We start from the raw sequence: 27,019 nt of genomic DNA, 5'->3' as shown, positions 1-27,019 counted from the left end.
GTTGATCGATTCAACCTGGGTATTAGCCATCTTCATTGATTCTTCATTGATTCTTGTCGATATAGGGAGATATTATTCCCCTGCCATTCGTTTCCAGCTGCTTAGGCCAGCCTTTTTGATTTATCCCCTCCTTTTTTTTTGGACGCCTCTGCGACGCGCCCTTTCAACCCAACCACCCAGTCTCTGACGTGGACACCCTCGAACGCGAGATCCTTACACTAGACTTCCATTCGTTTTACATCTTCAACTTGACCCTCTCGCGCCTGTGGCTGCTTCGAGAGAATTAAGATTTCCAACACTCCGTCTGTTTCCGATCACACCCATCCCATTATCTGTCGGCCGGATCGTCACACATCGTACCTTTTCTTTCCGAAAAAAACTATATACGCAACCCAAAAAAACTGCATATTGAATACCTTGAACACAATTCCCATTTTGTGCGATATATTTTCTACCGTACCACGTTACATTATGTCTTCGTTGACAGAAATGCATTACCCAACCAGCACAAGTGTGCCCACGGCATCTTCTTCCTCGCCTCCAGCTTCTACACCCTCTCCGTCGACCTCGAGTGCTACCACGGCCCATTCTTCTGCCGCGCGCCGACCTCCTCGCAAAAGCACTCTGACTCAACAACAGAAAAACAACAAACGCCAACGCGCAACACAGGATCAGCTTGTCCTTCTGGAGATTGAATTCAACAAGAACCCAACACCCACTGCGGCTACCAGAGAACGGATTGCTTCGGACATCAATATGACGGAGCGTTCTGTTCAGATCTGGTTCCAAAATCGGTACGTTCTATTTACGGTCGTGTTTCTATTTTTATCTCTACTGACTCGAAGATAGTCGCGCGAAAATCAAGATGCTGGCGAAAAAGAGTATTGAGACTGGTGAAGGATGCGACTCTATCCCAGAATCCATGCGACACTATCTCGCAATGCAGTTTGACCCGAACAAGCCTGGCGCGAGAGACCACTTTGGCCGTGCTGGCGCATATGGCCCGCCTAGCATGTACGCGAACGAGACCAACCCTTCTGGCAAAGTTGGTATGTTGATAGCCCCCCTTTGCTCCACCGTCTGTTAAACTAATTGGTATTTCTAGTGATCTCTCACTTCACTTGTCGTTCCTTGACTGTTGGCAGCTGGCGGCGCATTGGACAAAACGCCATGGACTTGGTCGTTTTCTATTCCCCCGATAAGGCATGCATGACTTACTATATCAACAATGATGCTGCTGGTTATAAGATCGAGTATCCGTTCGCCTATATCAAGAATATCACCTTGGAAACTGGTGATCCGAACCCTGGGCCAAATGGGGAGCCACCTCGACAAGGTGGTCTTGTCGTGGAACTGAACCGCCCGCCGCATTTTTACATGGACTCATCCAACTCTGGAGGGTTCTACCAGTGCGGTGATTTCACCGAGGAGCAGCAAGCTAGCCAGATCATGGTTCATCACCTGGGAGGCCATCCCAAGGTCTTGAGTGTTCAGCTTGCCAAGCTTGTGTCATTGGAGTCCTTCCAGAACCGCCTAGCTTATAATAACCCCAGCTTCGCCGTGCCAGCTGCGATGTCTCCGCCGTTCATCCAGCGCCCTGCGTCTCAGCCTAATCAGTTTGTCGCTCCCACTTATGTGAACCTGTACCAGGATAGCAACCACTTGGGCTTCAACATGCCAGCTGCTCGTGGCCACAAACGCCAACGAAGCCGTTCAGTACCCGTTGCAATTGACATCTCGTCACTCCAGGGCCCCATGTCTTCTTTCCACGTGCCACCCCCTCCACCCCCATTCAACCACACCGAGGCAGGCATTTACGCGCCTGTTCCGCAGTCAGTGCACCATCTCCCTACCGACCTCCGCATCGACACCCAAGGGTATGGACTGGATTTCCGTACCAACCCCATGTCCGCGACGACGACCACCGGATCACCCCCCGACTTCGCCAGTCCCATGTACAGCAATGCAGGGCAGGGCGAGTCCACGCCAGTAGCCAGCATGGCGCCTCAATTCAACGTACCCTTCGTTTCGGCGGGATCAACTGATGCCTCGACAATGGGCTCCCACGCACCATCTCCTTACTCCAGCATTAGCCCTGCAGACCCACTGATTGCAAATCACTCGCCGCCATTGTCCAACATGTCACACAGCTCGTCCGATATGTATGGCTTCTCGCAAGACCAGCAGACAGGCTTCGATGACGGTCTCTCGATGAACGATATGTACTCGAAGCATCACGTTAACTTTGGCGTTTCGCACGACAGTCCCAGCTTCGAACTGCCGATGCATGGCCTATCTGCCCACCCTTCTCCCGGCATGGGTGATTACTCCCACGGTATGGGTAACCTGGACGAGATCAACTCGCAAGGTATGCCCACTGGGTCATGAGTTTGCCTTTCTCTTTTTGTCTCTTGATGTTTCACGGCCTTTTCTGTGCATGCGACGCTTATGCTTGTCGACGGGGTTCTTGGGTTTTTCACCTTGGGGGAATTTCTTTATTGTCCAACATTGAGAGGTGTTGGGTTTCGGTGTTTTGCAAAACCCTTTGCTCTCTCTTTGGATGATTCTCGTCTCGCTGGCGATGGCTAGGGAAGCGATTTTACCTTTGTGTTTCTTGCGTGACATACCCTGTCTTGTTGTATTAAAATACCCTTTCTATTCTGGGGCCGGTCCTGAAGCGATTTTTTGTTTTTGTTTCTGTTTTCCCGGCTGTCCCGGTTGAATCCAGGACGTTTTTCTTCTTCTTTTCTCCCGGTCAATTTACCATTTTTCTTTTTTTTTTTCTTCTTATGACCGGATTTCTTGTTCTCACTTTTCATTTTCCCATTTTCCCATTTTCCATTTTTCTTTTTCCAATTTTCATTTCTCTTTTACGTGGTTATGCCAAACAGACCGACTTGGACTGCGACTCCAATCCTCTCGATTTTCTTTTCTCTTCTCTTTCGTCTTTCATCGAGGGTGGTGCTAGACTCTTGTCTGCCCTGCACTCCCGTTACAATGGTCCGTTTCCCTATGGGTCTGGAGTCGAATTTTTGCACATGAGCTTGTTCTGTCGGCACCTGTTTGGGTCTGACATCCAGCCAGTGCTGGTCCTTTGGCCTGCGCAGAGTTGTGATATCTTCTACGCCGAGACCATACAAGTAGGACAGCCTGAGCTGGCGGTACACGAGTGTGGAGGATTGACGCTAGGCTCTATATCAATTCATTTTGCATCGCATACAGATCCGTGTAGACTGTAGCCGTAGTTCAGTCTCACTATACTTACTATGTAATAGTACATATTATACAAGGGTATCTCAAACATCTCATATCAACCCAGCATGCATCCATGGATCGCATGTCTACGACTGCTTCTGCTTCTCCCACCCCATCGGCAATGGAGCCGTAAAACCTCGCTTCTCCCTAAGGAACCATTCAATCCAAACCTCCATCTTCTCCAAAATATTCCGCTCCGGCTTCCCCTCCATCCCAACATCGAATACTCCCTCCTTACACCAAACACTCCATGACCCCATCATCCCCGCCATAAGTACATCGGTTCCAAGCCGATCCCCAACAACAGCAATCTCATGCGCAGACTCAACAACCCCTCTCTCCCGGAACCACTGCACAACCTCGTCACCACAAAATGGCTTCTTTTCCGCGCCTGCCGGTAGCCGGAAGACAGGAATGCGCAGGTGCGCAAGCTGCGCTTCCAGATCGGAGACTTCGCCGTCGAACTTTGCGTGGCTGCCGGCGCGATTCGAGACGATCAGAATCGAGTGCGGGTTTGTTGTTTGGTTGAAGGGGGAGGTTGGCGAGGTGCGGAGGGAGGAGAGTTTGGCGAGGATCTGCGGTGGGAAGGATGTTGTTTTCGCTGCGCAGAGCGTGTTGTCTTTATCGAGGACTAGGGCGCGGATTGTGGGGGTGTGTGGTAATTTTTCGGGTGGTGTTTGGACTCCTTTCTTTGCGCTGATCAGGTGTGGACCTAGATTCTCGGGTAGGTGGGTGAAGGTTGGAATTGTGAGGTGTGGGAGGAATTGGGTTGGTTGTTTGAGGAGGGTTTGGACGGCGTGGTTGAAGCCTCGTAGATTGGAATTGGGTGATCCGGCCATGATGGCGGGTTTTAAATTCTGATGTAAAATTCTATGGGATGTAGAGGGTGCTATTGAAGGCGCATTATGTGGGAGTTTTTGTGCTTGGAGGTTGGAGTTGTTGTTTGGTCGGGATTAAGAGAACCCAAAGCGGAGAGGATGAGCTTAGCCGCAAAACTCGCCTTTCTCTTAACCTCCACTTACTCCGACCTCATCACTGTCCCACCATCTCCCCACGACCACCCATTGTCTTGATTTGTCCCTTTCTTTGCGCGAGGGAAGCTTTCAGTGTTTATTTTCGACTCCTTTTAACCGCTTTCCATCCTCGTTCGCCGTCACACAGTCAAAATGGGCAAGCTCACCTCCACGATCGGCATCCCGATCAAGCTCCTCAACGAAGCGCAGGTGCGTTACATTCCCCGATACTGCTATTCTGAATATTGGATGGGAAAGAAGGATGAATACGGGATATCGCGAAAATGGAAATCACGGTGGATAGCGCGAGACAGAGGGGCTAATATGGTTTTCCAATAGGGCCATGTCGTGACGATTGAGATCACATCCGGAGTCGTCTACCGGGGGAAGCTTTTGGAAGGTGCGTGGCTCATATCTGCTCGAGATTGTTAGCATCTGCTCTCTATCTAGAGAGGCAGTCTATAAACAAGCCTCGGGCAGTGTTTCTTTTGCGCGGTAGTATATACTGACTGCTTTTTCCTACAGCCGAGGACAACATGAACGTTCAGCTCAAGGACATCACCGTCACCGCTCGCGATGGCCGTGTCTCCCATCTCGACCAGGTCTACATTCGCGGCAGCCACGTGCGATTCTTCATTGTGCCTGACATGCTCCGGTACGTCCAACCCCTGATATTCAGCTTTTGGATCGCCATTTCGCGACCTGCGCATCTCCATTCATCTTTACTGACTATTCTCTCTCTTGCAGTAATGCTCCCATGTTCCGTACACGAGGCCAGCGCGGGCGCGGTGTCGGTTTGGCACGTGGTAAGGCTACAGTGCAGCGTGCGCGTGGCCAGCAGCGTGGCCGGGGTTAAACGTGATGTGGAAAAGACGAAATCGCAGTTTCAAGGCCTCACAAATTCAGAGTGGTTGGCGTTTTTCTTTGTTTTTCTGGTTCTTAGGGGATTTCTTTTTCGGGCTTTGATCTTGCGAAGTCTTAAAATACTGGCTAGCATTTCTTCTTGTAGATGCTTCGTCGGATCACCATTAAATTTATGAATCAACACCCGACATGAACCTCCTGCTTCCATAGTTAAACGCGTGTTTGTGTATGTTCAGCTCATGGAGCTCCATCGGGTATTGATATCGATTCGATGGCTTGGATCGGGGCTCATGTCTGAGGAGCAAGAATGTCATATACACGGACATAATCTAGCTAATTAATGCTTATAAACAAATCAGGGGAACACTCATCGGCCATCAGTTAGGAAATTTAGACAGCGCAGTACTACCTAGGTATGTATGTATCTGAGCTGCCGCCGCTTTTATGAGGGCCCTCAGGGTCTGGCCGAGTAAATCTGAGCACGCTCATCTCTATCACGTGATGATCCTTCCCCTATAAGCGGTGAGTTCGGGGCTCATCAGCGTGATGTGATAGGGTTCTACAACTTGGCCTCGCAGAATGAGTTGGTCCAAATTGGGGATTTTGATACAGTGGATATAAAAATCGAGAATGAAATTGCACCATGAAGGTAACGTTCTCTAGAGATAAATAACAGGAGAGTAAAGAGAAGTCAGGAGATCGAAAGAAGAAGATTGAAATCCAATACAGATATTCTAAGCGGGCAGAGCAAAGTAGTAATTCATTGGCGAACTCATCCAGCATTTCCATGGTGCTGGTAGCTTGCTCGGCGTTTTTGACATAATTTTCGCAAAGATTTATTCCCATATTAGCTGAAACGGCCACCGTTTGTCCAGGGAAACATACATGATATCTCGCTCTCCAAGGTCCTTGGATGGTCTAGAACGACAGGTCAGCTAGCCATACCGCATAGTTCTATCGGTGCGTACTTTTTTCTGACTTTCTGAGAGCGAAGCTTTACCGATCGGCCCAGGTTTCTATGTCTCAATACCTACCTCACTGTTCAAACCTATTCAAGGCCATTTAGAGAACGCTTGATAAGATATGGAGCTCGAGCCCCATCTCAGCTCTACAAAACCTTAGGGGGTCCCACAGCCGACCAACTTTTTACATTTACACTAAAATCCATATAACTGGCAGGTATGTGGTGGCGAACAGTGTTAGGATTAAATCAACAACGACGAATCCTTTATATTCAATATTGCTTATTAGGGCATGAGAATTTAAAACGTTTACAACGAGACGATAAGAAAGCCCCCGAACGAATCGCCACTACCTCGTAATCAATTTCCAAATGAGTTGGGTAGGTCCCTGTTTTCAGCCCCCGACTTGGACTATGAGTCCTCTCGTTCGGAAGGCAGACGGCCTAGCTTGTAATGATCAGTCATAATGGTTCATGATCTTGGATATCACTGAGGCATAAATGCAACTCGGCATTCATGTTCCTAGGAATAAATATGGTAAGCACAAAATATCAATTATAGGTATGGATAGAACGAACTCGTATGTCACTGCAATCCTCATCATAGAATATTTCAAAACGGCTGGTTATGCCGGGCGAGATAACGTCGAAATCTTTCATGGGTTGCGTTGTGTATTTGCGGTAAATTGCCGCCAGAAACGTGGTCATCTCTGCCATGGCGAGGCTGAAAAAAGTAAGCAACCGCGTATCGCGTTGTTCATTAGAAGATGTCTTACTGCATTCCAATACACATCCGTGCACCACTGGAGAAAGCCCAGAAGAACTTCTTCATTTGCGCAGCGTCCTGGGAGGGGTCAAGCCAGCGGTCTGGATTAAATGCCCGAGGGTCTCTGAAAACGTCTGCGTTCCGGTGCAGAATATATGGTGACATTGAGACGACTGTATGGGCGGGGATTGAATAACCGTCAATCGTGGTGTCCCTTGGTAGCGATCTTAGTTCTGATGCTGGGAGCGGCGCAAAAAGCCTGAGCGTTTCTTTGATGACTGCGCCAACATATTCCAGTTTGTCGGCTACTTCTGCTCGTGGTACCCCATCCACGTTAAGTTCATTTTCCGAGAGACTTTGAACTTCGTCAATGAGTCTCTTCTGAAACTTGCTGTGCTCGGGCCGAGAAAGAGACCAAATTGCAAACATGAGAGTATCACTTGTGGTGTCAATACCGCCGTCGATATGATCTGCGCATTCAGACGCAATATCGAAATCATCTAGACCGCCCTCTTTCTGACTGAGATGATGCTTCCAGAGTTTTGAGATAAGAGACGACTGTTTTGTCTTCTCCTCGGCTGAAGCATTAGAGAATAACCGGAAAGCCTTCATTGCGTATAGTTTGATATCGGTGTATGGTATTGGCCCCTGCATCGGGTAGAACTGGCGAGCAATGCAGCCCATTATCCCGGTCTGCGAGTAAAGCCAGGCCGTGAATTTCGGGTGATGGACTGTAAACCATGAAAGCCTGCGACTACCAGTGGCCATAATATCGCGAAGAAGAGCACGGTCTTTTTCCACGCCATCGAGACATGCCGTTTCCCCAAAGTCGCCATAGACGAACTCCGTGATGTTGTCCAAGGAAAAGTAATGTAACATCGGAAATATGTCGATAGATGGACTGACTCTCTCTCTTTCCAAAAGCTCAATGAACTTTTTAACCTTGGTTTCAATCATGTGTGCGTTCTTCCCTTTTAAAATTGTAGATTTAGCGTAGGAATTGGCGAAGATCTTTTTCCGTTCGCCATGCTGTTTCACTGCACTAAACGAGAACATGTTCTGGCGCCCGTATGCCGAAAACATATGGTAGAACTTGGTCCTTTCGAAACCACTCCCGGCCCCATATATTGAACGCAACGCGGAAAGACTGTTAAATGTCACCTCGTTTGGACCCACACGGACGACCGGGCCATATTCTTCATGAAGCGCATGGAGTTTGCGGGTGCGTGTGCCCTGATAGTCTTCGGAAGCAAGTCTCCATTTCGTCAAGGCAAACGACTTGGGCCCTGGGATCCGCGCTAAGGGGCTGAAGAGCAGAGACCGGCAGATATAATGGACCAAGAAAGCCATACTGACTGCAACAACGGTGGCAATGGTCATAGACATCTTGAAGCTGGTAATGTAGCAGACGATTTGACGACAAGGATGACCAAGAGCTGATGGGTTAGACATGTCTGGGTCTAGTCTCTAACTCTTCTCGCTTTGCAGTAGACCTCGAACGTATATTGTAGAGAGATAACCGAAATAGTGGATAGCTTGGGGTAATTAGTCGCCATTACATAACTCAAAGTATCAATACAAGAGACTAGTAAGAGTTAGCGAACTCGAATTCCTAGTGCTTTACTATTCGCCCTGCATAATGCGGGGCTAATAGTCTGGCTTGTCATAAAAAGGCGCGCCCTACGGTGTACAACGGAACTATTGTGATATGAGGGTGAAGATCAGCAAAGTCGGAAATAATCTGAATTTTCTATCAGGGTTGATTATCAACTTGGGCTGCATGTATATATAACCTGCTTTCGGAAGTATCCTATAACTATCAGGAAGCAAACCTTTGTCGTCTCTATTCTAACCATCTCGTTGATTCTACATTTACCCCGCTCGTGTTTCAATCTAGGACTCTCCCACATCGTACCTGGACCTGGCGTTTGTAGTATGGACTTCCTCTATGCTATCCAAAATTGTTAATCCTTGTCCATAGGACAATTTTGGAACCCTACAGTAACACAATGGCGCCTTAATCCTTTTCTAATCATCTAATCTCTCCCCTCTCTTTTCTTCGATTTCTCTCCCCTTGGGTCTCTACTGCCATGGAGTCGAAGTCTGAGACCACGGATCTTCCGCATAGTAATGGGGAAGCTCCCCGTGACGGCGACAGTGATACTGTCGAAGATCCCAGCCCTTTCTGGGCGGCTTGTATCACTGTTGGTGTTACTCTGAGCCTCTTTTTAGTATGAATCCTCCCTCTTACTGTAGATAGTAAATGCTAACGGGGTCTACAGGTTGGCTTGTCCTTCCGTGAGATCTTCGCGCAAGTTTCCCTCTCACTCCTATTCAAACGAAGTCATTCTACAACGAACTTAAGATGATCATTGAACAAGTACGGTGACTTGGGATTGCGGGATGAATACCAGTGCTTAGTAGTTTCCGGGATCGAGAGGCAGAGAACGCTGGGCGGCATTGACCACTTGCTCGGTGGCTAGGCGTAGATGCGAGCCTCGGAGATCGTGGGTGCATTTTTGCCATTGGATACTGGCGCAGCACCTGTAGTCATTGTCAGGCAACCAAGCCATTAGAGCAAAAAGCGCGAATGACAGAATTTCAGTTCATAAAGTCATTTTCTATCCTGACAGGGATTGTTAGTTGATAATGTAGTATCCTGTCATCAAGTGCTCAATTTTACTCCGAGAATCAAAAAGCGGCAAGAGGTTAGCACTAAAATGGAAATAGACAGGTTTCGGACATTATCCGGTCGTATTATCCACTCCGCCTTTTATTTGTCGACGCGGGGGACAGCTTTCTCAGCAGACCACCTTCTCCCACCGAGCACAGCCAATGGATTGAACCAGGCACTATCTGACTCTAATTTTCAAAGGGAGATTCCCATTGCGCCAAAAAAAAAAGAACCAGCCATCATGGCCTATTCAGCGCCCCCATCCAACCCCGCAACCTCCGCGAAGCCCAAAGCGAAGAATATTCCTAACCCGCGCCGCCTCCTAATCCTCACACCAACCTCTCAATCCCTCACAATAATTCCCCCTCTCCTGCACTCCCTAACCGGCGTGCCAGTCCTCGACCCACCGCAACAGCCAGCCCCTTCACCAACCCCAACCACACCACAGCCAACCTCAAGCTCAAGCTCAACACCCCCACCACCAACAACCACCTTCGCCGGCTACACAACCCACAGCCCTCTCCGCCTCGAAACAAAATACTACACGACAGAAGTCCCCGTCTGGGTCGACGAGATCCCGCTCGCGATTCACGACACAAATGCACAAACCACATCAACACCAACAGTCGAGCAATGGAAAACCGACTTCTTAAGCACAGAAGCTGAGATTGTGCGCGAGGCTGTTGGGGCTCTGGTTGTGTGCGCGCATACTCCCAGCGATGCGAGACCTCCACCAGGTTCCGATGCGAACGCAGACCCCGCTGAGCGGCCCGACGTACGCGCACTGCGTGACCTGATGCGTGGTATTGGCGCTGTTAAGGAGCGCATTGACGAGGAGCGCGGCGGGCTCGGCGATGTTCCTGGTGTATTTGTGTTGATTGGGGGGAGGAAGGGTGCTGTGGTTGTGGGTCAGCAGGGATCCAAGGATCCCGATGCGGATCTGGGGCTTGGTGTTGATGATGCGGATCTAGGTGGCGGGGAGATGGTGCCATTTTCAGTTGGGTGGTGGGAAGATCAGTTGTTTGATATGGGGTTACTGGGGTGGGAGGTTGTTGAGTGGGATCCTAAGGAGGCTTCGGAGGTTGAGACGAGGAATCAGTATGGAGGTGAGTTATTGAAGCAAGCTTTTGTTTATCGGGAGTTTCGCTGTGGTAAGATTTTGGATTTTGGCTGACTTCACTCTATTACTAGAACGTGAGGGTATGCCTCGTATCAAAGAGGTCCTTGAGACTCATGACTGGTCTATGGTTGGAGGTGACTCTAGCTTTGATGGAGATAATGATCCTGATATGGATTCCGATGACGATCTTCAAGACCAACTATTAGGTCTGGGTGGCTCTCGTGGGTTTGGCGATGAAGTTCATGAATTAGAACGTGAAATGTTCGGTTTGCGTATGGCAATTGAGCGCGGAGGCGGTGATGGTGATGAGGATGACTCTGATCATGATGATGGTGAGGATGAGATTGATGTCGAGAGCATGGAGGCATTGATGATGCGCATGCAGGCAATCAAAGGTATGATTCTGTGTTGATTTCTCGGGCTTGGTATAGTTAACCAGTGTACTAACATGGCTATTAGATATGAGCTCTGAGCTACCAGAGAGCGAACGGAAACGATTTGCTGCGAAGGCTGTGCAGGATATCATGCGCGAGCTTTGACATTGCTAGGTATTATACATAGATTCCCCTGGTTTTACATATAGAATTCCTCTGTATGGTTTACGGATTTTATCCCCTTTTCATCTTTCTAGCTAAAACTAAATAATAAAAAAGTCTTGTAGAAAGAATATCTGCAAAATCCATATAGATCCAGCACTGCCACAATCCGAGCCACACCGCCCCAAAGTGCCGAGACCCAGATGGATCCCGTGCGCTTCTCTGACGTCATAATATTCCATATTCCAAGGCATAACGCCAACTTGACAATGAGCTGTGTTTTATGCATGGATCATCCTGGCTAGCTTAGTGCTTGAACTAATCTTGTCTTCCTACATCATTTTTTTCTCCACACGTCTTCTCGAAACGCCGCTTCGTCATGTCTTGAATTTCCTACGCGACATAACCTTTTTCAATTCCCGTCCTTCCTTATTTTACATGAGGCGTGAACATACACAATAACCAATTGAAAGGACAAAAAGATCCCCCCTTTCCAAAATGCATTTCCCGGCAAGGAATTGCGCCCCTATCGTGTCGGCGGCGACGGGGAGGATATCACAACGTGGAGCTCAGTACGCCTCGTTAGGGAAGATTGGCTCGGCGGGGCTAAGTGGCTGGGCTAAGAACAGCCCTGCCGTTTCATCTAGACATATTAGTTCATTCTCAGGGAGGTGTATTGGCAGGGGTATTGGTCTCGGAGCTTCTGGTGCATCACTGGTAACGAAGCTGGGATGTGCTGGGCCGGTTGCAGTTCCACGAGATCACCTTGCATGGATTCAGATCAGGAAATTCAGCCAAGCAGATCATACACAAATCTCAGGCGATAAACAGAAGACTGAAGAGCTTTTGGAGAAGTTCGAAGTTCAAGAGGGCAATCAAGAAGCTCGGCCTCAGCGGACGGTTCTTAGTGAGAATGGCAAAGGGGGAAAGTCATCGGAAGAGCAGAAGTGGCCTGAAAGGATGACCAAAGGTAAGAAAGCGCTGCCATGGTTGCTCTAAGTATCAATGCTGACTTTTGGAGATAGGTAAAATGTTGACGACGCCATCGCGGCTTTTCAAGTTGATCATTCCTTTAACAACCATCGGTAATGAAGGCCACGATAAAGGTACGTTAATCTTCGACATATTCCCCAGACATCGCTTGGCCATCATTCTAACAGTCCAATCAGAAATCGAACCCATAGCTATCCTAGTTCACCCTCAACAACCATTATCATACCTAGAGCGCCTGATCCAATCAGAGCTACCCCCAATCAAAGGCAACACCGACAAGCTCCGCCCACCAGCGATATCCTTCATCGCACTCCAGCACGATGACAATTCAATCAAGCCCAAAAAGCGAATTGAAGACGAGATCGATCTAGACGCAAAGGAAAACAAAGGAGACTTCATCCCTGGCAACGACGGTTTTGGTGGTAGCAAACCCCTCAACGGCCGCCGATCACCCACCCAGCACCGCCGGTCCCGAGAAGAAGACGTCGAAACCTACAGCTACCCACGCAACACGAACGGTACCCCACCACCCGACGGCGAACCCGAGCGCTTTGTGCGCTGGTCACAGGCCACAGAGATAGGCGACTTCATCCGTGATGCTGCGCGCGCGGGCGAGTTCATCGTGACGATCGAAGGCGCACCGTCCGGTCTGAGTCAGATCCGCGTCACGGTGCCGTCGTTCAACGAGCGCACGTATTACCTCCGCATGCGGCTGCGCAAGCTCTCGCGACGCATCCAAACCATGGCGGATGTGAAGGAGGAGTGCGATGCGTTGGCGCATCGAGGTGCGCAGCGAGTTGCGATTGGTGGTTTTGGTATTCTTTCCATTTGGTGGTTTACGGTTTACAGGTTGACGTTCGAGACTGATCTCGGGTGGGATACTATGGAGCCTGTGACTTACCTGGTATCTTTGTCTACTTTGATGGGTGGTTATTTGTGGTTTTTGTATCACAATCGGGAGATTTCTTACAAGTCTGCGCTGGATTTCACGATCAGTGCGAGGCAGAAGAAGCTTTATCAGTTGCATAACGTTGATTTGCAGCTCTGGGAGTCTTTGATTGATGAGGGAAACTCCCTTCGTGGGGAGATTAAGAATATCGCGGCTGAGTATGATGCTGAGTGGAATGAGCGGGCTGATGAGCAGGATAAGCGTGTGACGGAGGTCTTGAAATCAGATCGTCGGCAGAAGCATGAGAAGAAGAGGGATGATGATGATAAGAATGACAGGGATGATGATTGATTATTTCAATCTACAGCCCAATCTCTCTAAGTGTATGTACTTTGCATTATATCGATGGTCTTAAAATTTTATACTTCAATTATAAAAAATAAGTTAAGTATTAACAGCACTGGATATGAAGTGAAAGCAAAACAAAATCCCCAAGAAACACCCTCAAGCCCAAAATATCATATCGTCCCATTGCGCACAGGATCATAGTACTTCTTCGGCTGTGTTGTCTCTTCCTGCCTCGTGCGTTTATCTACACACTCATCAGCATCTTCTTCGCTAAATGGAAAAAAAGAAAGAAAAACAGGTAATACATACCAGTCTCCGAGCCTGCGGAGCCCCCGGTCTCCCCCTTCCTCCTATTCCGATTATTCCTCACATCCCGCGACCGAAAAACACTATACAACAACCACCCGGCAACCCAATTCGGGCCATATTCGCCATTTGTCGCTCCACGCTCGAACAAACCGCGCACGAGCGGCGGCGCATTGTGGCAGATCTCTAGGATTGCCCAGCGCTGGCAGTCAGGGCGAATGTGGTGCCAGAAGAAGGGGGGCGGGTTGCTGGGTCGGCGCGTATGTTGTCGAGGAGATTGGAGGTGTCGAGGTTCATGCGGTTGTAGACAATGATTGCTTCATCCTGCGGTGGGGTTTATTAGGGAGTTTCTGTATATGTATGATGTGTGTGTGTGTGTTGACGTATGAAGGTGGCATTGGGAGATGGAAGAATGCAAGAAAAGAAGTTAAGTGTTAAAGGTTCGGATGGTATACTTACTCGCATAGCGCGGTAGTATTGCTCATGATGCGGGTCTTGTGGGTTTAGACCCAATGCATGCATGAATTCCTCTTTGGATACTCGAGGTCCGACGGGCATTTTGTTGGATTCCTCGATTGGATCGAGTGTATTGAATAGGGGTGTCAGTGTGTAGAGCGCTGTATATGCTGTGATTGATCTCAGACAGAAACCGAGGTTGTATATCAGCCGTGAAATCAAGACCGAAGAAAGAAAAAGGGTCAATGAATATGAATGTGAATGCAAAACTGAAGAAGCATACTCACAGCCCGCATAAAAGCCAGACTTTATATCCCCGAGTCTCTCCCATTCAAACAGATCTCAACGGCGCGGAAACCCATATAACGGCCGTTGGCTACAAATTTCACGGCGCCGAAGCCGATACAATCAGAGACGCCTATACCGGAATGAAGCAGAGCGAACGGACAGCGCGAGACAGAGACAGAAACAGACGCAATCAGACCAAGCGGGGAAATGGGGAAATGGGCAAACCCGCAATCAGATCTATATAACACAAGCACAAGGATCCGAAGCAACAGGGATCTAACGAGCTTCGAGGCTAAGACATCTCTTACCTCCAGATAAAGATTATTATTGTTTCTTTTGTGCATGCATGACCAACGAAGGGAACGATAAAAGATGGAGGACACGAGTCCAGTGTTGCAGGTGAGGTATTTTCTTGCTGTTTTGGGGTTTTTTTGTCCTGGCGCTTACGATTCTCTTTCCGGGATTAGACGCTACTGTACTTCTTGCAGGATTCGTGGAGTCAAGGTGGTACATGTACAATGTGCGTGTGGGCGATCACTGCACACCCGTTGATATCCAACCCCGGACTACATCAAACTGCGATCCGGGCTGGGGTATGTTCATTTTTAGTGGTTTTGCGTGTGCAGGGTAGGTAAACGGCTGGGAGCTAGTGGAATCTAAGGGATAGGGCTACGGCGCTGTGGTACAGTCTTTCTCGGTGAGAAGTAGGCTGGGGGCATGAAGTTCCGATATGGCAAACGAGAGCGTCTGTAATTTACAGAGGCAAAACAGGGAGAAAACTAGAAAAGGAGAGGGAGGTAGGACAAAGCCTACTATTCTTGCTCTCTGCCACTCGCTCGTCTCCTCGAGAAGACATATTTGCGGGCCAGGGTGAGAAGTCGAATAAAGCGAGACAATCGCAAACAGAGGTATCGTGCACCCAGCACTTAGGGGTGGAGGACTGAGCGCGAAGAGCGCATTCTGATATATCGAGGGCGACTTGCTGAGCTCAGGACTGCTATCCGAGACAGGCGGGTAGAAGATATATGTGTGCTTGCATGCATGAGAAAGGGGCGTGTCTTCGAGGTCAGTTTGGATGTTGTATAATGCCCGGAGTACACACTACCGGATGCACGCCGAGGTCCCCATCCGAACTAGTAACAGGTAGATACTCGATAGGGAGAGCTAGTATCTCTGTGTGTTAATCTCGTTGCCACACACCTGTACGCATCCGCAGTCAGGGAGGGAGACCAATACAGCTCTGGCATAACAGAACCAGATCTGGAAAACCACATTCGCAACCTAGAACGTCCACTATGTGGAAAGGGTTAGGAGAAACAGACTGTACATCCCGAACTCGGCATCGAGGCCCACTGAAACCCAACCCAGCAGCAAGCGAAACATTCAGTCACCCTTGCTAGCGGGAAATAAAGCCAAATAAGGCACCTGTGCCTACCCGTCGGCTTGCGGGCATCCTGCAGAAAACCAAAAGGCTCGTTGGCTATGTCGTGTGACCTACTAGACCGGAATCCAGGCCAGTATTCAATTCAGCAGAGATTCAACAGACCGGAACCCAAATCGGTGCTGTTGCTTGCATTTGCATCAGTTTTCGAATTTTCAATGGTGGGCGCGTACTTGCGTCCCGTTGCGGGGAAAGGGAATCCGGTTGGGAGATGGCTTGACTCAATTTCAATTTTCCTCGTTTGTGATGGGTGCATATGCAATGGGAGGATGGTTGAATTGGACGAGCAACGTGGCAACAAGTACGGCAGATTGATGTTTGAATTTGGATCTATCGTTTTGGGCGGACTTTGATCGAAATAGTGTCTTTATAACTCGATACGGTTGAAGATGCCGTTGCGGCTGCTATATGTGCCGAAAGCTAGTTTGGCAAGATGGCGACAAGAGCAAATCGATATATCATAAAGAGAAAAGCGACACGTAATTTTCGACAGGAGGTCCTAGCGTCCAATCTCCAGCTCGACGGAGCTTTTCCTGGTTGGCGCTGCGATTAATGAACGGATGTCACATTGTGCACAAGGCGAGGGACAGTCAAGGCGGATCATCTGCGCAAGGCGATTTGAATGACACTGCATAATCCTGCCGCTGCATTGCATACTAGGACAGAATTTGAGAGATCGAGCTTTGGTCAGTACGGCCAGGCCAAGGAGATAGATAGATATGAGGAGTATCCGCATCTGCATCTGCCATGCTAAATCGTGACGTGAGATATGAAGAACTTTCCCTAGCCCAGAGAACTCTAGCTAGTCAAACCAGTCAAATTTCAGTTCCAGCAATATTTGAGCGTGCCGTTAAATGTCACCGGCGTTGCACCATCTCCATACTGCAGGTCCCCGGTACTCGTTTACCATTCGCTATTGGCCATGCAAGAGCGGATGCAGACGCTAATACGGCAGGATTTTCTGTCAGTTGGAGTGTATAGTGGAAGATATGATATTTGTTTTGCACATACTAATGTAAAGTGCAGCATCCGGGAATCGGGGCTTGTGAAGCACACACGCCTGAAATTTTGACTCAATCGAATTTCACCAGTTGATAGTTTCTATCTCGAACAGATAGACAGCCAAGTGAAAAATATGAGAAATAGTAAGAGTGAAAAGACCTCTGAATGCAATAGCAGATTAGTACCTGTCAAGACCGTTAGGTCCCGCATGGGGCAAAGTATATATTAAGTTCGGTTGAGTCAAGCTTATTCCCCAGGGGGTCCCCACGTAAGTGGCTGAAGGTAAAAAGCTTTTTATAGCGCCACCTTCTCGGGATGCTTGGGAGGTTGGCGATCAGATTAGGGAAAGTTCTCCCTATATCTGGTAATATCTGAGCTTGCTTAATATTCAGGTACTTTTGTTGACCTTGCCCAGACTTTGACGTCATGTTATATCGGCTACTTTCTCGCGTTACACGTACCTCGATACTGACGCAATGCCTACTAAGTGATGATCCAGGAAATGGAAAGCGTTTATAAAGCATGAAAACAGGGCCTGACAGAGGCACTCGGATTTCCATATGTCGCTATTGTTCAAGACTCCTCGGAATCGTCACGATTCTCGCGCCTGCACTTACGTGACAGACCAGGAATATCCGTTTCCACAGTGTCCGGACGGGAAGGGGAGATGTGGTGGGGGAGGTTGTTATGTACGTATCAAGAAAAGCCAGGATCGGGGTGGATGGGAGATAAGAGAAAGGGAGTAAAAAAGGGCAAAGGGGGAAATGAAAAAGAAAAAGCCATTTGCCATGCTCCATCCGTCGCTAAAAAGAAAAAGGGGAGGGAGTGATATCAACCAGCCCGCATGGCCGCTCATTTCGAGGCTTCCTTAGTGGTCTCCTTGGTGGTCTCCTTGGACTCCTTGGTCTCCTGGGTCTCCTTGGCCTCCTTCTTGGGCTCTTCCTTGGGCTTCTCTTCCTTCTTCTGCTCCTTGACTTCCTCTTCTTCTGGCTTCTCTTCTTCGTCCTTCACCTCCTCGCCGTAGTATCGGCGAAGGAGCTTCTCAACCTTGCGGTATTCGACCTTGACTTCATCCAGGGTCTTTTTGATGGCCTTGAGGCAGACCTCCGTGTCGGGTTCGTCAATGAGACCTGTCTCGTCCTTGTTGGCGCCGAAGTGTTGGATCTTCTCGCAGCCATCCTTGACCTTGATAAGGCCGAGTGTGGCCGATGAGCCCTTGAGGAAGTGACCGAGGGCAGAGAGTTCATCGAGGTTCTTGTCATCTCTGTTGGATGATTAGTAAAAAAGGACCATCACCCGAATTCCTGCAGGAAATATGACTCACATTTCCTTCTGTATCTTTTTGAAGGTATTCTCGGCCTGGTCAAAGAACCCGTACACAATGCTTTTGCTGAAATCGCGATCCTCCTCGTCATCATCCATCTCAAGAATCTGTTCGAATGTGCTCTCGTCAAGAATTTCCTTATAATCAGAAAGCTTGGGCGGGCCCTGCTTGACCTAGATTCGAATGTCAGGCCGATGAGCCTTTGTTGATGGAGCAAGAAGCACTTACCGGCTCGGCCTTTTTGGTATCGGTTGGTGCCATAGCTATGTGTGTGTGTGTATGGAGGTGCTCAAAGGAGTAGGTGGGAGCAAGCTAGTACGCTGCGCAGATCGTCACAATCGTTGGATGGAAATGGGGTTGATTTCTCCGGTCTGATTTCAGCCAATCCAGATAGAATACGAAGGGACTCTGTTTGCAAATCCCAGTCAGCTCAGATTCATCCAACAGATCCAGATTTTGGATAGATAGAACAACGTGGCAAATCAATAGATGAGGTCCCAAATGCAAAAATCAATGATACAACAAGGACGTCAGAATCGCAAGATCTGCACGCAGCGCATATGTCGTCTTACAAATCCAGCAGGGTGTTACGGATCCAGGTACCAAGATAGCAAGGGAGCTGCTAGCGGGGAGAATGGTGGGCGGCTCTGGTGTCTATGGCCAAGGGGAAGAGGCTGGAACCGAGGCGAAATACAGCCACCAGATTGAGTAATAAAGGTAGTGACAAGTGCTGGGTAGAGGGAAAATCACAACGGAGCCGAGGGGGGTATAGGGGGGTAATGCGATACAAAAGCAGGGTTTGGAGGGGGGGAAAGAATTAGAGCAGATTGTGGAGGTATATTCGGTAAATGGAACAAACAGGGCCATTCAGCGCATATACTCGAACGTGATCCAGTCACAGCCTTGTAAACCGGGACTAGCGCATCGCAAGAGCTGCAGCCCCAAAAGCCAGGGTCTCCACTTGACAGGGAATTAAAGGGAAAAAAAGGAAGATATTCAAAGAGAGAGGGGCAAATCGGAATGTTCATCTCACCTATGATAAAATTTTCTTCTTTTTCTCGAGACCACGTCCTGAAAAAGGGCGACAAGGAAACAGAATAATTCCTCAAGAGAAAAAGGAAGGTGAAAATAGAGAGGGAAAAAAAAGACACGGAAGAGAAAGGGGAAGTCAAGACGAGAAGAGAGGGGGAGAGAGGAAATCGGAGGGGCGGAGAAAGAGAAGGGTGGGTAGGTCAATTCCAAAGGAACCAACTAGAGGATGTTGGGATTTTTATGAATTCGGGAAAAATGATAGAATAAAGAAAATAGAGAAAAAAAAATCAGAGATATTAAATTAACATTTCATCTTGAATACTGTTATAAATATAAGGAAATAAGTATCATCGGTGTATATATTCAACGCCTTGGCATACTCGGGGAAAACATGATTGTAGAAATACATTATATTATTAGCTACTACAATCTATACAATGATTTCTAATTGGATTCGATCTGAAAACGTGATATTATTTTTCCTCGATGACTCCAAAACAAAAAAAGCAAATCTGGACACCCATTAATACAATCTTGTACTCCGTACTCCATAGACTTTTTTTTGACTCTATTGCCCTATTTTGGTTAAATCATACCATCTTGAATGTTCAGCCACGATCTCTCAACAGAACTGTTATCTCTGGATCATATTCCTCCGGGCTCCGTTTATGAGACCAGTGGAGTCCAACCGTGGCATCACCTCTCCAACTGATGGGTCCACCGAGAAGAAAAAGCATGGAATGAACGGGATAACCCTCGACCTGTAAGTGTACTGGATAGTATAGGTTTAGTGGGGACTGATAGGGCTAAAAAAAAACCTAAAAAAAACCACACGTTTTCTGACAAAAGATTCCTATACCCATCCAGCAGTACGGAGTAGGGGGCCAACAAGACATCATCGGGCCGCCGATCACAGGGAACGTCATTTGGTCATTCCCAAAGCGAACTCTCGGACGGTCACACGCGGAACCACTGGGAGAAACTGCGAATAGCGATGGCCTTTTTGCCTTTTTGGTCGGACATTCTTTGAAAGAGAGGAGCAGGACTTTTTTTTCATAAGCCGGTCAGTATTGCTTGGAAAACAAAAAAAACCCCGAAAAAACACCTAGTGCCCTAGTAGACTTTTAGCCGCGAGGAAAAAGAAAAAAAAAAAAGCGAAAGACGTAATAATCCCGGCTCGTACAGCAGGGAAGTATCGACTTGGGCCAAAATGCGCAGAGATAACCTGATCCAGTTGGTCTGGACCCTCAAGGACCGTACCCAATAACTCGGGACGCGTTCATTCTGTGTGTTGCATAGATTTCTCATCTGACGTACTCGGTGACAGGAAGTTGAATGTATGAGCCCACGGCTCCACGGCTCGTTTTTCTTTCCTCTCTTAGAGAGGAAGAGGGGGTAATATTGCTGGGCTAAGACACGAGGGATTATGCTGTCACCGATGACGATGGGTGTGGTGTTTTTCTTTCATTGCTTTTTGTTTCTTCCAGTCTGACTTGACGATTCGGTTTCCTAGAAAAGGACGTAGAGATTCGATAGTTAAATGTTGAAGTTGAATCTGTCCACATTCGCGAACCGCAGCTATCTTTGTTTATATAGAGGAATAGGGGGGCATTTGTGCATCTCCTTTGGCCTGGTTTTTGCGTGTGGTTGGCTCTTGCGCACTCTTCATTACTATTCACCAATGAGAAGATGCGATGCTAGCCATGACATCATATGATGGGGCCGCAGTGCAGCCTACCCAGCCGCTGATGTCATTTTTGGCGTACCGGCAAATTACGCCGATTACGTCAATTACATCCAATTACATCAAATTACAGCTTTACTTGTACATTTGTACAGTACATACTCTCAAATTGACTTCACTCTCAGAGCTTGTTCCTCAAAAGGCTTATGCAAGGCGACATATGATGTCAGTTCGCATACACCCTTGAACGAGGGAATGGATCTACGGAGATTGAAATTTAAGATGCAAATTTTATTTAGTCGATAATTGATGCTCTGGCAAACCGGAGAATCAACTATAAATTAAATATTTTTGGTAAACGTGGGGTGACGCGCTAAGTCCACGGGTTCCCCCGAACTATGTAAACTATATCTCAAATCAGAGCGATCACATCAAATCCCTCCCCTTTCGGACATGCCCAAACTAGTCAAGTCAAAAATAGACCAGACTACGCATGTTTGCTGTCGGCAATACGAGATGGCAGGTAGTCTCTTGCAGTAGTCCGGACTAGATCATGCAGTTTTACAGCACGGGATCAGCTAGTCTTTATATCCCTGGCGGCCAAGAGCGCCCACAGGGGAAGCCATCCGCTTGGCTGCCTGTTCATGCACGCTCGACTGCCTTGAGCGAATCACATCAAGTCTATTCCTCGGCAGAGAGCTTCTGAAAATTGATCACATAGTCCAGGCTGTAACGGGGTCCGACCACTCGGTTACGGATTATATTCGGAGTGAGGAGCAAAGAGGCTGGATGGCTGATTTCTTGAAAAGACGATTGGCCAAGTATAGCATATAGCTCCCGACGGGTTATATCAAAGATATATTGAGACTGATATACCTTCAATAAATTTATGCATAAATCGACCAAGAAACTCAATAGACAACAAAATAAAGATGTACTATACCCCAGATCCCAAACACGCTTTTTCTCCACAGCTTCCTCGGGGGCTCTTCCAGAATGCTTACGTAAGTAATCGGTGACCTCGGTCCGTTTTTTTTTGTTGATCGCGAGCTTCCCAACCAAATCAACATTTCAAGTTCCTCCATCCAGGGCAACATTATCACCAATTGCCTCCCCGAGACTGACGAGAATCAATTCCGGTCAAAAATGTCCTCAACCAAAACGTCAAGCGCCCCGCGCTCCGGCTCTTCGGGCCTAACAAAAGCCTACCTCTTCACCTACAACACTCTCAACCTCCTCGCCTGGGGCACCTGTGTCGTCTACACAGCATCCCTTCTCCCAGCCCATGTATCGACCAAAACTCTCCCCAAGGTCTTCGGCCAGACGTTCTCTCCGCTTCTACTAGCCACACAGTCCCTCGCCCTGTTGGAAGTCGTGCACAGCGTCGCCGGCCTCGTGCGCGCGCCGTTCATGACAACTGCCATGCAGGTTTCTAGCCGACTTTTGCTGGTGTGGGGGATTATGGCGCAGTTTGGTGGAGAGATTGTTGGTGCTGGGCGCAATACCCAGCTGGGTGATTATGCCTATCTGGGGTGTGTTTTCGCTTGGGGAGTTACAGAGATTATTCGTTATGGGTTCTTTGCTATTACCTTGTCCGGAAACTCGGTTCCGAGCTGGTGGACTTGGTTGCGGTAAGTCTTTTTTCCCCCTGCGTGGCTACCGTGTTCAATGTGCTGATAAGTTTCGCGTTGACTAGATACAACACTTTCTACATTTTCTACCCCATTGGTATCTCGAGCGAGTGCACGCTTATCTTCCAGGCCCTTGGTCCTGCTGGCGAGCTGAACCCGCTCTTCCGTTACCTTTTGATTGCGATTCTCGTCATCTACGTGCCTGGTATGTTGTTATTTCACATTGTTCGCGTTATCGGTTACTGACTACTTACCCAGGATCTTATGTCCTGTACACGCACATGATTGCGCAAAGACGCAAGGTCATGCGCGGCAAGAAGAGAGCCGATTAAACAGCTCAGCCACTCGCAGCACGGCATATATCTGGTTAAATTGAGTGGAGACGAAAACTTGATGTTCAAAAAGAATGGAATGGTCCGTCATATTTAGGACCTGGGGAACCCGGAGGGTGCGGGCATGATTTTATTTCTGTGTTCAATATTCACTAGTCAACTTCTGGCCCAGAGGGGTATAGACACGATACTAATCTTAGCAATTATTAACAGCATCCCTATTTGGCTCGACGCTACCTTGTCCTACGTCTACCAAAACTACATGATATGCGCTCCTTCCACACTTTAGTATACCAAACACGATTAATAATGAATAAAAAATGGAAATGTATAAATGGAAATGTAGTTTAAGAGTCAAACTAACTTACCATCCATGGTGCATCATTTTTTATTAGGATGGATCAAGGCCACTGTTAGAACCAATCCCTGACAGCCTGAGTCACCACGGTCCGGTGTGATTATTGCTTTGGGGGGGGCGGGGTGGGATTTCCTTGGGTCCATGGTGGAATGGGCGTGTCTCTATGCTTAGCCCTAGATGGGTATGGTCCACGCAAACCTTTAAGTAGTGTGGCGAACTCCGGTCTTCGATGCGAAACTGTGGGTTCAGGAGCACCAGGAAAATAGGATCTGTTCATGGACAGCGGAATGCTTGACGCCTGCATTCTGTTCGGATTTGCGCTAACTAAGAATTACGGTAAAGTTTTCCTCATTGTGGGAGTTTTCGTTTCTGTGGGGTCGAGTCAAAACATGGGTGAAGTAGGCATCGTCGTCCCTATGGTCCTTGCGGTAGATTCCACTTTTCCCATGTTATAGAGCTCGTAAATAGCAGAGGGCTTGAGGATATTTGATTTTTGATGTGGATCACACCACCCAAATGAGGCTACTTGCGGCAAGGTAACAAGTGAAAGAAAAGGACTTATCAGGTGCAAAGACGTCGAAGTCAGGTTATTGAAAGGGTAAACCAAGTCCAAGCGGGACCAGATAGAACGTGCCACACGGTTGGGCTACAGCTTCAAGCCAGGCGTCACGCACAGATTGTCATCGAAGAGGCCTGCACTTGGTTGAAGGAAAGGTCAGCGGAAAGCAGACCACGGCATCTGATGGGGTGCGATCCACCTTTTTGAGAATCAACGACAATTGAAGGAAAACAAGGTCTGATGAGGAACATGTGTTATCTGGTAAGCAGATATTATTAGGCATGGTGTCGCATTGGACGGTGCTGTACGGGCTAGAAGGAAGACTTGAGTCCAAGGTAGGGAGTTTGAGGAATGATTGATCAGAGCTTGTTGAGAATCCCAGTCGATTTTTAGTAATTAACGTGGAATAGGCCCAATTAGCGTATGAAAGGGATAGGCAAAAAGGTAAGAAAACTAGCCCCCTTTAATTAAACACCTATTTGACTTGCAACAACGACCAAATTTCTTCTCGCTGAAATACCAAACTGACAATGGTTCCTTAATTTAACTTCTTGGTCCCAGCCTGAACTGGGCGGCCTTCACGACGTTGATATGCCAGGTAGCCATAGCCGCCAACGGCGATCATAGCTATAACGATGATGTTACCTTTTCGCATGAAGCGTTAGCTCGATATTTTGCTGAATCGTCGGGCATAAGGAACTCACTTGTAATGAATGTCCCAACTCCACCTGCAGCTTCCAGACTGCCCTTCACCATGTGCTGTAACATCTTGGGAATACCGGCAAAGAAGTCGACAAAGGCCATGAGTAGGTGATACCCGGTATCCAGCGTGCTCTTGACGACAGAGAATATCACCTCGAATATGGAGGTGATGAGGTCCTTGATGGAAGTAATAATGGATGCCATTGTTTCTGAGAGAATGTTGCGGCTTTGTGAGGATTGTGATTGTAACAGTAGTGCTTTGTAGATAGCTTCAATGTAGAAGAAGATGTTTCAAGGGGATAAGCTTAACCTAAAACCAAGTCTTTATACTATACTAAAGTAAATTCCCAGATCCGATGACGAAGTATGCTATATAATAGTGTTCTGGTAAACATGCTGGCACGCAGCAGGATTGGGTCGCATTGTTTGTTTTGCGTCCTTGTTTTCGCCTCTGTTGCCAGTTTACCTAGGTACATACCTAGGTAATGATCACTGATGACGTAACTTACACAACTTCCAAGGTTGACTCCTCAAGTATTGAAAGTGGCGATATCGAGCTTATTCGATTGAAATCAGTAGAATAACCTATAGTCTTGAGTGTGAACAATATCTAGAACCTTCTTTCATTGTAGATGATATTATATGCATGTGAGGGCACATGTGGGTCCGATCAGTTAAGGTCAATTTCCAAGATTCTAAAGTTGCTTTCTAAGTTTTAAGTTGGTTGTTCATCTTACTACTAATCATTTTTAGGCATGGCTTTTGATTTCTTGAGGCGGTTGGTGCAAGTCAAATAGATATTTGATTACGGAGATAATAGTGATTGTATGACTGAGCGAGAGGAGCGAGAGGAAGTTTGTATGCACATTGCGTGCAAGGTTCAAGATATATTGCATGTTACAAAATAATTCATTGGCATAAAGTCATCTTCAAATATTGTACAGGTAGAGAGCAGTGTCTATCACCTGAGTGCTAGCAAAAGTGGTATCTCATTATCCTAGTAGTCCAATTTCCGTGAGCACCCGTTTAGTGCTTGGTAGCCTCTGTATATTATTAGTATTGATTCAATGTCACGATCTTCCTGGATTTTGATAATCTTACCCTTGTGGACATCGGCCTTGGTGTTGTGGGAAGCCTCGTCCTTCTTGTCGACAACGGCATCCTTTGCGGCGCTGGCTCGGCTGCCCAAGCTGGCATCAGAGTCCTTGGCGACGTGCTTGTTGGCCTCCTTAGATGCCTCGGCACCACCGCCCTGGACGGTCTCGGCGACGTAGTTAACAGCGTTCTAAGGTCAGGTATTAGTACTTGATAAGAAAGATGCAAGACATGATGCGAACCTTGGCGGTCTCCATTATGATGTTGTTGGAAGGTTGTTGAAAAGGGTTTGGAAGTTTTAAATGTTTGTTGGTTTGAGTGCTGGAGGATTGTATGATGATTGAAGTGAATGGCAGAAGCAGAAGGGGCTTCTTATAGTAAATGGCAGGGTGCTTGGTAGGAGGGTTTACGCTATGATGTCATGGAACAAACAAGAACCAACTAACGACTTAGCCACCTTCTTGGTGATGTAACAGAAGGGAAAATTACTTGATCTTACATGCATGATGATAGAAAAATCCACTTTGTTAATATGTTCTATATTGTACAATAGCAATGTAATTTAGGCTGGGGTACATTGTAGGCCGTTTCCTTGGAATTGTGGGGGAATACAGTATTACACTCCTATGATGCATATTCAAAACAGGAACTTTGTTAATTTGCCATCAAAAACAGGTATTCTACAATTTGCATAATGTATCTATCAACTTAGTTAATCCCTGTGTTTAACCTCGGCTATAGCAGTCTAACAGCATACTTTGTAGCGACAGTTCTGGCTCGAGCCATCATCTAGCAATGGGCACATAATACCTTGTATCGGTAGACCAGTATGATCTTGACTATTCCTACGGGTCGCAATGCAATGCAGATCCTATTACATAACAGAGGATAATTCCTGTCATGGATAGGAGTATATATGTCACTATATTTGCTCGTATATTGATGTAATAAATATATGTTGTAACCTCCATGGATCACGACAGACAGCAAGATTCCCCTAACATGCGCTGTCTGTTCCAGGTTTCTTCAATCAGACTACAGGTGTTGCCTTACATAACTCATTAACAGTTGTAATCTTTGCAGGGTGCTCCGCAGCTGCAAGTAACTCGGGCCTTGCTACTCCGTACTGCGTGATTAGATTTCGGAATTATAGGCCACGAATCAAACATGGGTTTAAAAAAGAGGCTCAAACAAGCGCTAGGTACATAATAAGCAAATATAAATGTCGTTTTATGATAGATATCTCGGGACTAATATTTTGTGCTAATGTTCCGCATTGGTATACGCGCTAGCCCCCGCATCTTGGAACCTTGGAACCCAATCGGCCACAATAACCACGACTATGGGAGGTGATAGACATGCATATAATCCCTGTTTAGGAACCGATTTT

The 27,019-nt window shown here is 47.6% G+C and overlaps 14 protein-coding genes across 14 annotated transcripts; 6 read left to right on the top strand and 8 right to left on the bottom strand.

Annotated features, from left to right (window-relative positions):
- Positions 1-471: 471 nt before the first annotated feature.
- Positions 472-2,388, top strand: N7517_001370 (homeobox domain-containing protein; the record flags this gene model as incomplete). The annotated part of the gene is made up of 3 exons (XM_056719100.1): positions 472-794; positions 850-1,049; positions 1,106-2,388. 3 exons carry the CDS (start codon positions 472-474, stop codon positions 2,386-2,388), a joined length of 1,806 nt encoding a protein of 601 aa, XP_056583235.1.
- A 482-nt stretch (positions 2,389-2,870) lies between these two features.
- On the bottom strand, positions 2,871-3,280 carry N7517_001369 (uncharacterized protein; the record flags this gene model as incomplete). The annotated part of the gene is made up of 2 exons (XM_056719099.1): positions 2,871-3,185; positions 3,266-3,280. The coding sequence occupies 2 exons, from the start codon at positions 3,278-3,280 to the stop codon at positions 2,871-2,873; spliced, it is 330 nt and encodes a 109-aa protein (XP_056583234.1).
- Positions 3,281-3,341: 61 nt separating this feature from the next.
- Positions 3,342-4,094, bottom strand: N7517_001368 (phosphatidylglycerophosphatase; the record flags this gene model as incomplete). Its single annotated transcript, XM_056719098.1, has 1 exon — positions 3,342-4,094. The coding sequence occupies one exon, from the start codon at positions 4,092-4,094 to the stop codon at positions 3,342-3,344; it is 753 nt and encodes a 250-aa protein (XP_056583233.1).
- Positions 4,095-4,421: 327 nt separating this feature from the next.
- On the top strand, positions 4,422-5,124 carry N7517_001367 (putative small nuclear ribonucleoprotein SmD3; the record flags this gene model as incomplete). The annotated part of the gene is made up of 4 exons (XM_056719097.1): positions 4,422-4,478; positions 4,608-4,668; positions 4,794-4,923; positions 5,016-5,124. 4 exons carry the CDS (start codon positions 4,422-4,424, stop codon positions 5,122-5,124), a joined length of 357 nt encoding a protein of 118 aa, XP_056583232.1.
- A 1,456-nt stretch (positions 5,125-6,580) lies between these two features.
- Positions 6,581-8,311, bottom strand: N7517_001366 (cytochrome P450; the record flags this gene model as incomplete). Its single annotated transcript, XM_056719096.1, has 3 exons — positions 6,581-6,616; positions 6,673-6,817; positions 6,870-8,311. The coding sequence occupies 3 exons, from the start codon at positions 8,309-8,311 to the stop codon at positions 6,581-6,583; spliced, it is 1,623 nt and encodes a 540-aa protein (XP_056583231.1).
- A 638-nt stretch (positions 8,312-8,949) lies between these two features.
- Positions 8,950-9,248, top strand: N7517_001365 (uncharacterized protein; the record flags this gene model as incomplete). Its single annotated transcript, XM_056719095.1, has 2 exons — positions 8,950-9,090; positions 9,204-9,248. 2 exons carry the CDS (start codon positions 8,950-8,952, stop codon positions 9,246-9,248), a joined length of 186 nt encoding a protein of 61 aa, XP_056583230.1.
- A 526-nt stretch (positions 9,249-9,774) lies between these two features.
- N7517_001364 (adaptin-binding domain-containing protein) lies at positions 9,775-11,192 on the top strand (the record flags this gene model as incomplete). Its single annotated transcript, XM_056719094.1, has 3 exons — positions 9,775-10,639; positions 10,725-11,048; positions 11,113-11,192. The coding sequence occupies 3 exons, from the start codon at positions 9,775-9,777 to the stop codon at positions 11,190-11,192; spliced, it is 1,269 nt and encodes a 422-aa protein (XP_056583229.1).
- A 495-nt stretch (positions 11,193-11,687) lies between these two features.
- Positions 11,688-13,422, top strand: N7517_001363 (uncharacterized protein; the record flags this gene model as incomplete). The annotated part of the gene is made up of 3 exons (XM_056719093.1): positions 11,688-12,159; positions 12,215-12,295; positions 12,359-13,422. The coding sequence occupies 3 exons, from the start codon at positions 11,688-11,690 to the stop codon at positions 13,420-13,422; spliced, it is 1,617 nt and encodes a 538-aa protein (XP_056583228.1).
- Positions 13,423-13,589: 167 nt separating this feature from the next.
- N7517_001362 (uncharacterized protein) lies at positions 13,590-13,899 on the bottom strand (the record flags this gene model as incomplete). The annotated part of the gene is made up of 3 exons (XM_056719092.1): positions 13,590-13,689; positions 13,725-13,769; positions 13,790-13,899. The coding sequence occupies 3 exons, from the start codon at positions 13,897-13,899 to the stop codon at positions 13,590-13,592; spliced, it is 255 nt and encodes an 84-aa protein (XP_056583227.1).
- Positions 13,900-13,911: 12 nt separating this feature from the next.
- N7517_001361 (uncharacterized protein) lies at positions 13,912-14,283 on the bottom strand (the record flags this gene model as incomplete). The annotated part of the gene is made up of 2 exons (XM_056719091.1): positions 13,912-14,049; positions 14,185-14,283. 2 exons carry the CDS (start codon positions 14,281-14,283, stop codon positions 13,912-13,914), a joined length of 237 nt encoding a protein of 78 aa, XP_056583226.1.
- Positions 14,284-17,764: 3,481 nt separating this feature from the next.
- Positions 17,765-18,497, bottom strand: N7517_001360 (Hpt domain-containing protein; the record flags this gene model as incomplete). Its single annotated transcript, XM_056719090.1, has 3 exons — positions 17,765-18,176; positions 18,237-18,409; positions 18,465-18,497. 3 exons carry the CDS (start codon positions 18,495-18,497, stop codon positions 17,765-17,767), a joined length of 618 nt encoding a protein of 205 aa, XP_056583225.1.
- Positions 18,498-22,098: 3,601 nt separating this feature from the next.
- Positions 22,099-22,915, top strand: N7517_001359 (protein tyrosine phosphatase-like domain-containing protein; the record flags this gene model as incomplete). The annotated part of the gene is made up of 3 exons (XM_056719089.1): positions 22,099-22,583; positions 22,649-22,788; positions 22,842-22,915. The coding sequence occupies 3 exons, from the start codon at positions 22,099-22,101 to the stop codon at positions 22,913-22,915; spliced, it is 699 nt and encodes a 232-aa protein (XP_056583224.1).
- Positions 22,916-24,370: 1,455 nt separating this feature from the next.
- N7517_001358 (uncharacterized protein) lies at positions 24,371-24,738 on the bottom strand (the record flags this gene model as incomplete). The annotated part of the gene is made up of 2 exons (XM_056719088.1): positions 24,371-24,477; positions 24,537-24,738. 2 exons carry the CDS (start codon positions 24,736-24,738, stop codon positions 24,371-24,373), a joined length of 309 nt encoding a protein of 102 aa, XP_056583223.1.
- An 822-nt stretch (positions 24,739-25,560) lies between these two features.
- On the bottom strand, positions 25,561-25,886 carry N7517_001357 (Glucose-repressible protein Grg1; the record flags this gene model as incomplete). The annotated part of the gene is made up of 3 exons (XM_056719087.1): positions 25,561-25,577; positions 25,636-25,819; positions 25,872-25,886. 3 exons carry the CDS (start codon positions 25,884-25,886, stop codon positions 25,561-25,563), a joined length of 216 nt encoding a protein of 71 aa, XP_056583222.1.
- Between the last annotated feature and the right edge of the window lie 1,133 nt (positions 25,887-27,019).

The sequence above is a fragment of the Penicillium concentricum genome (genome assembly GCF_028827145.1).
Source record: "Penicillium concentricum strain IBT 3081 chromosome Unknown utg000001l_segment0_segment0, whole genome shotgun sequence".
Taxonomy (NCBI): Eukaryota; Fungi; Ascomycota; class Eurotiomycetes; order Eurotiales; family Aspergillaceae; genus Penicillium; species Penicillium concentricum.
Note: the sequence above shows the minus strand (reverse complement) of the source record. Positions and strands in the feature narration are given on the sequence as shown.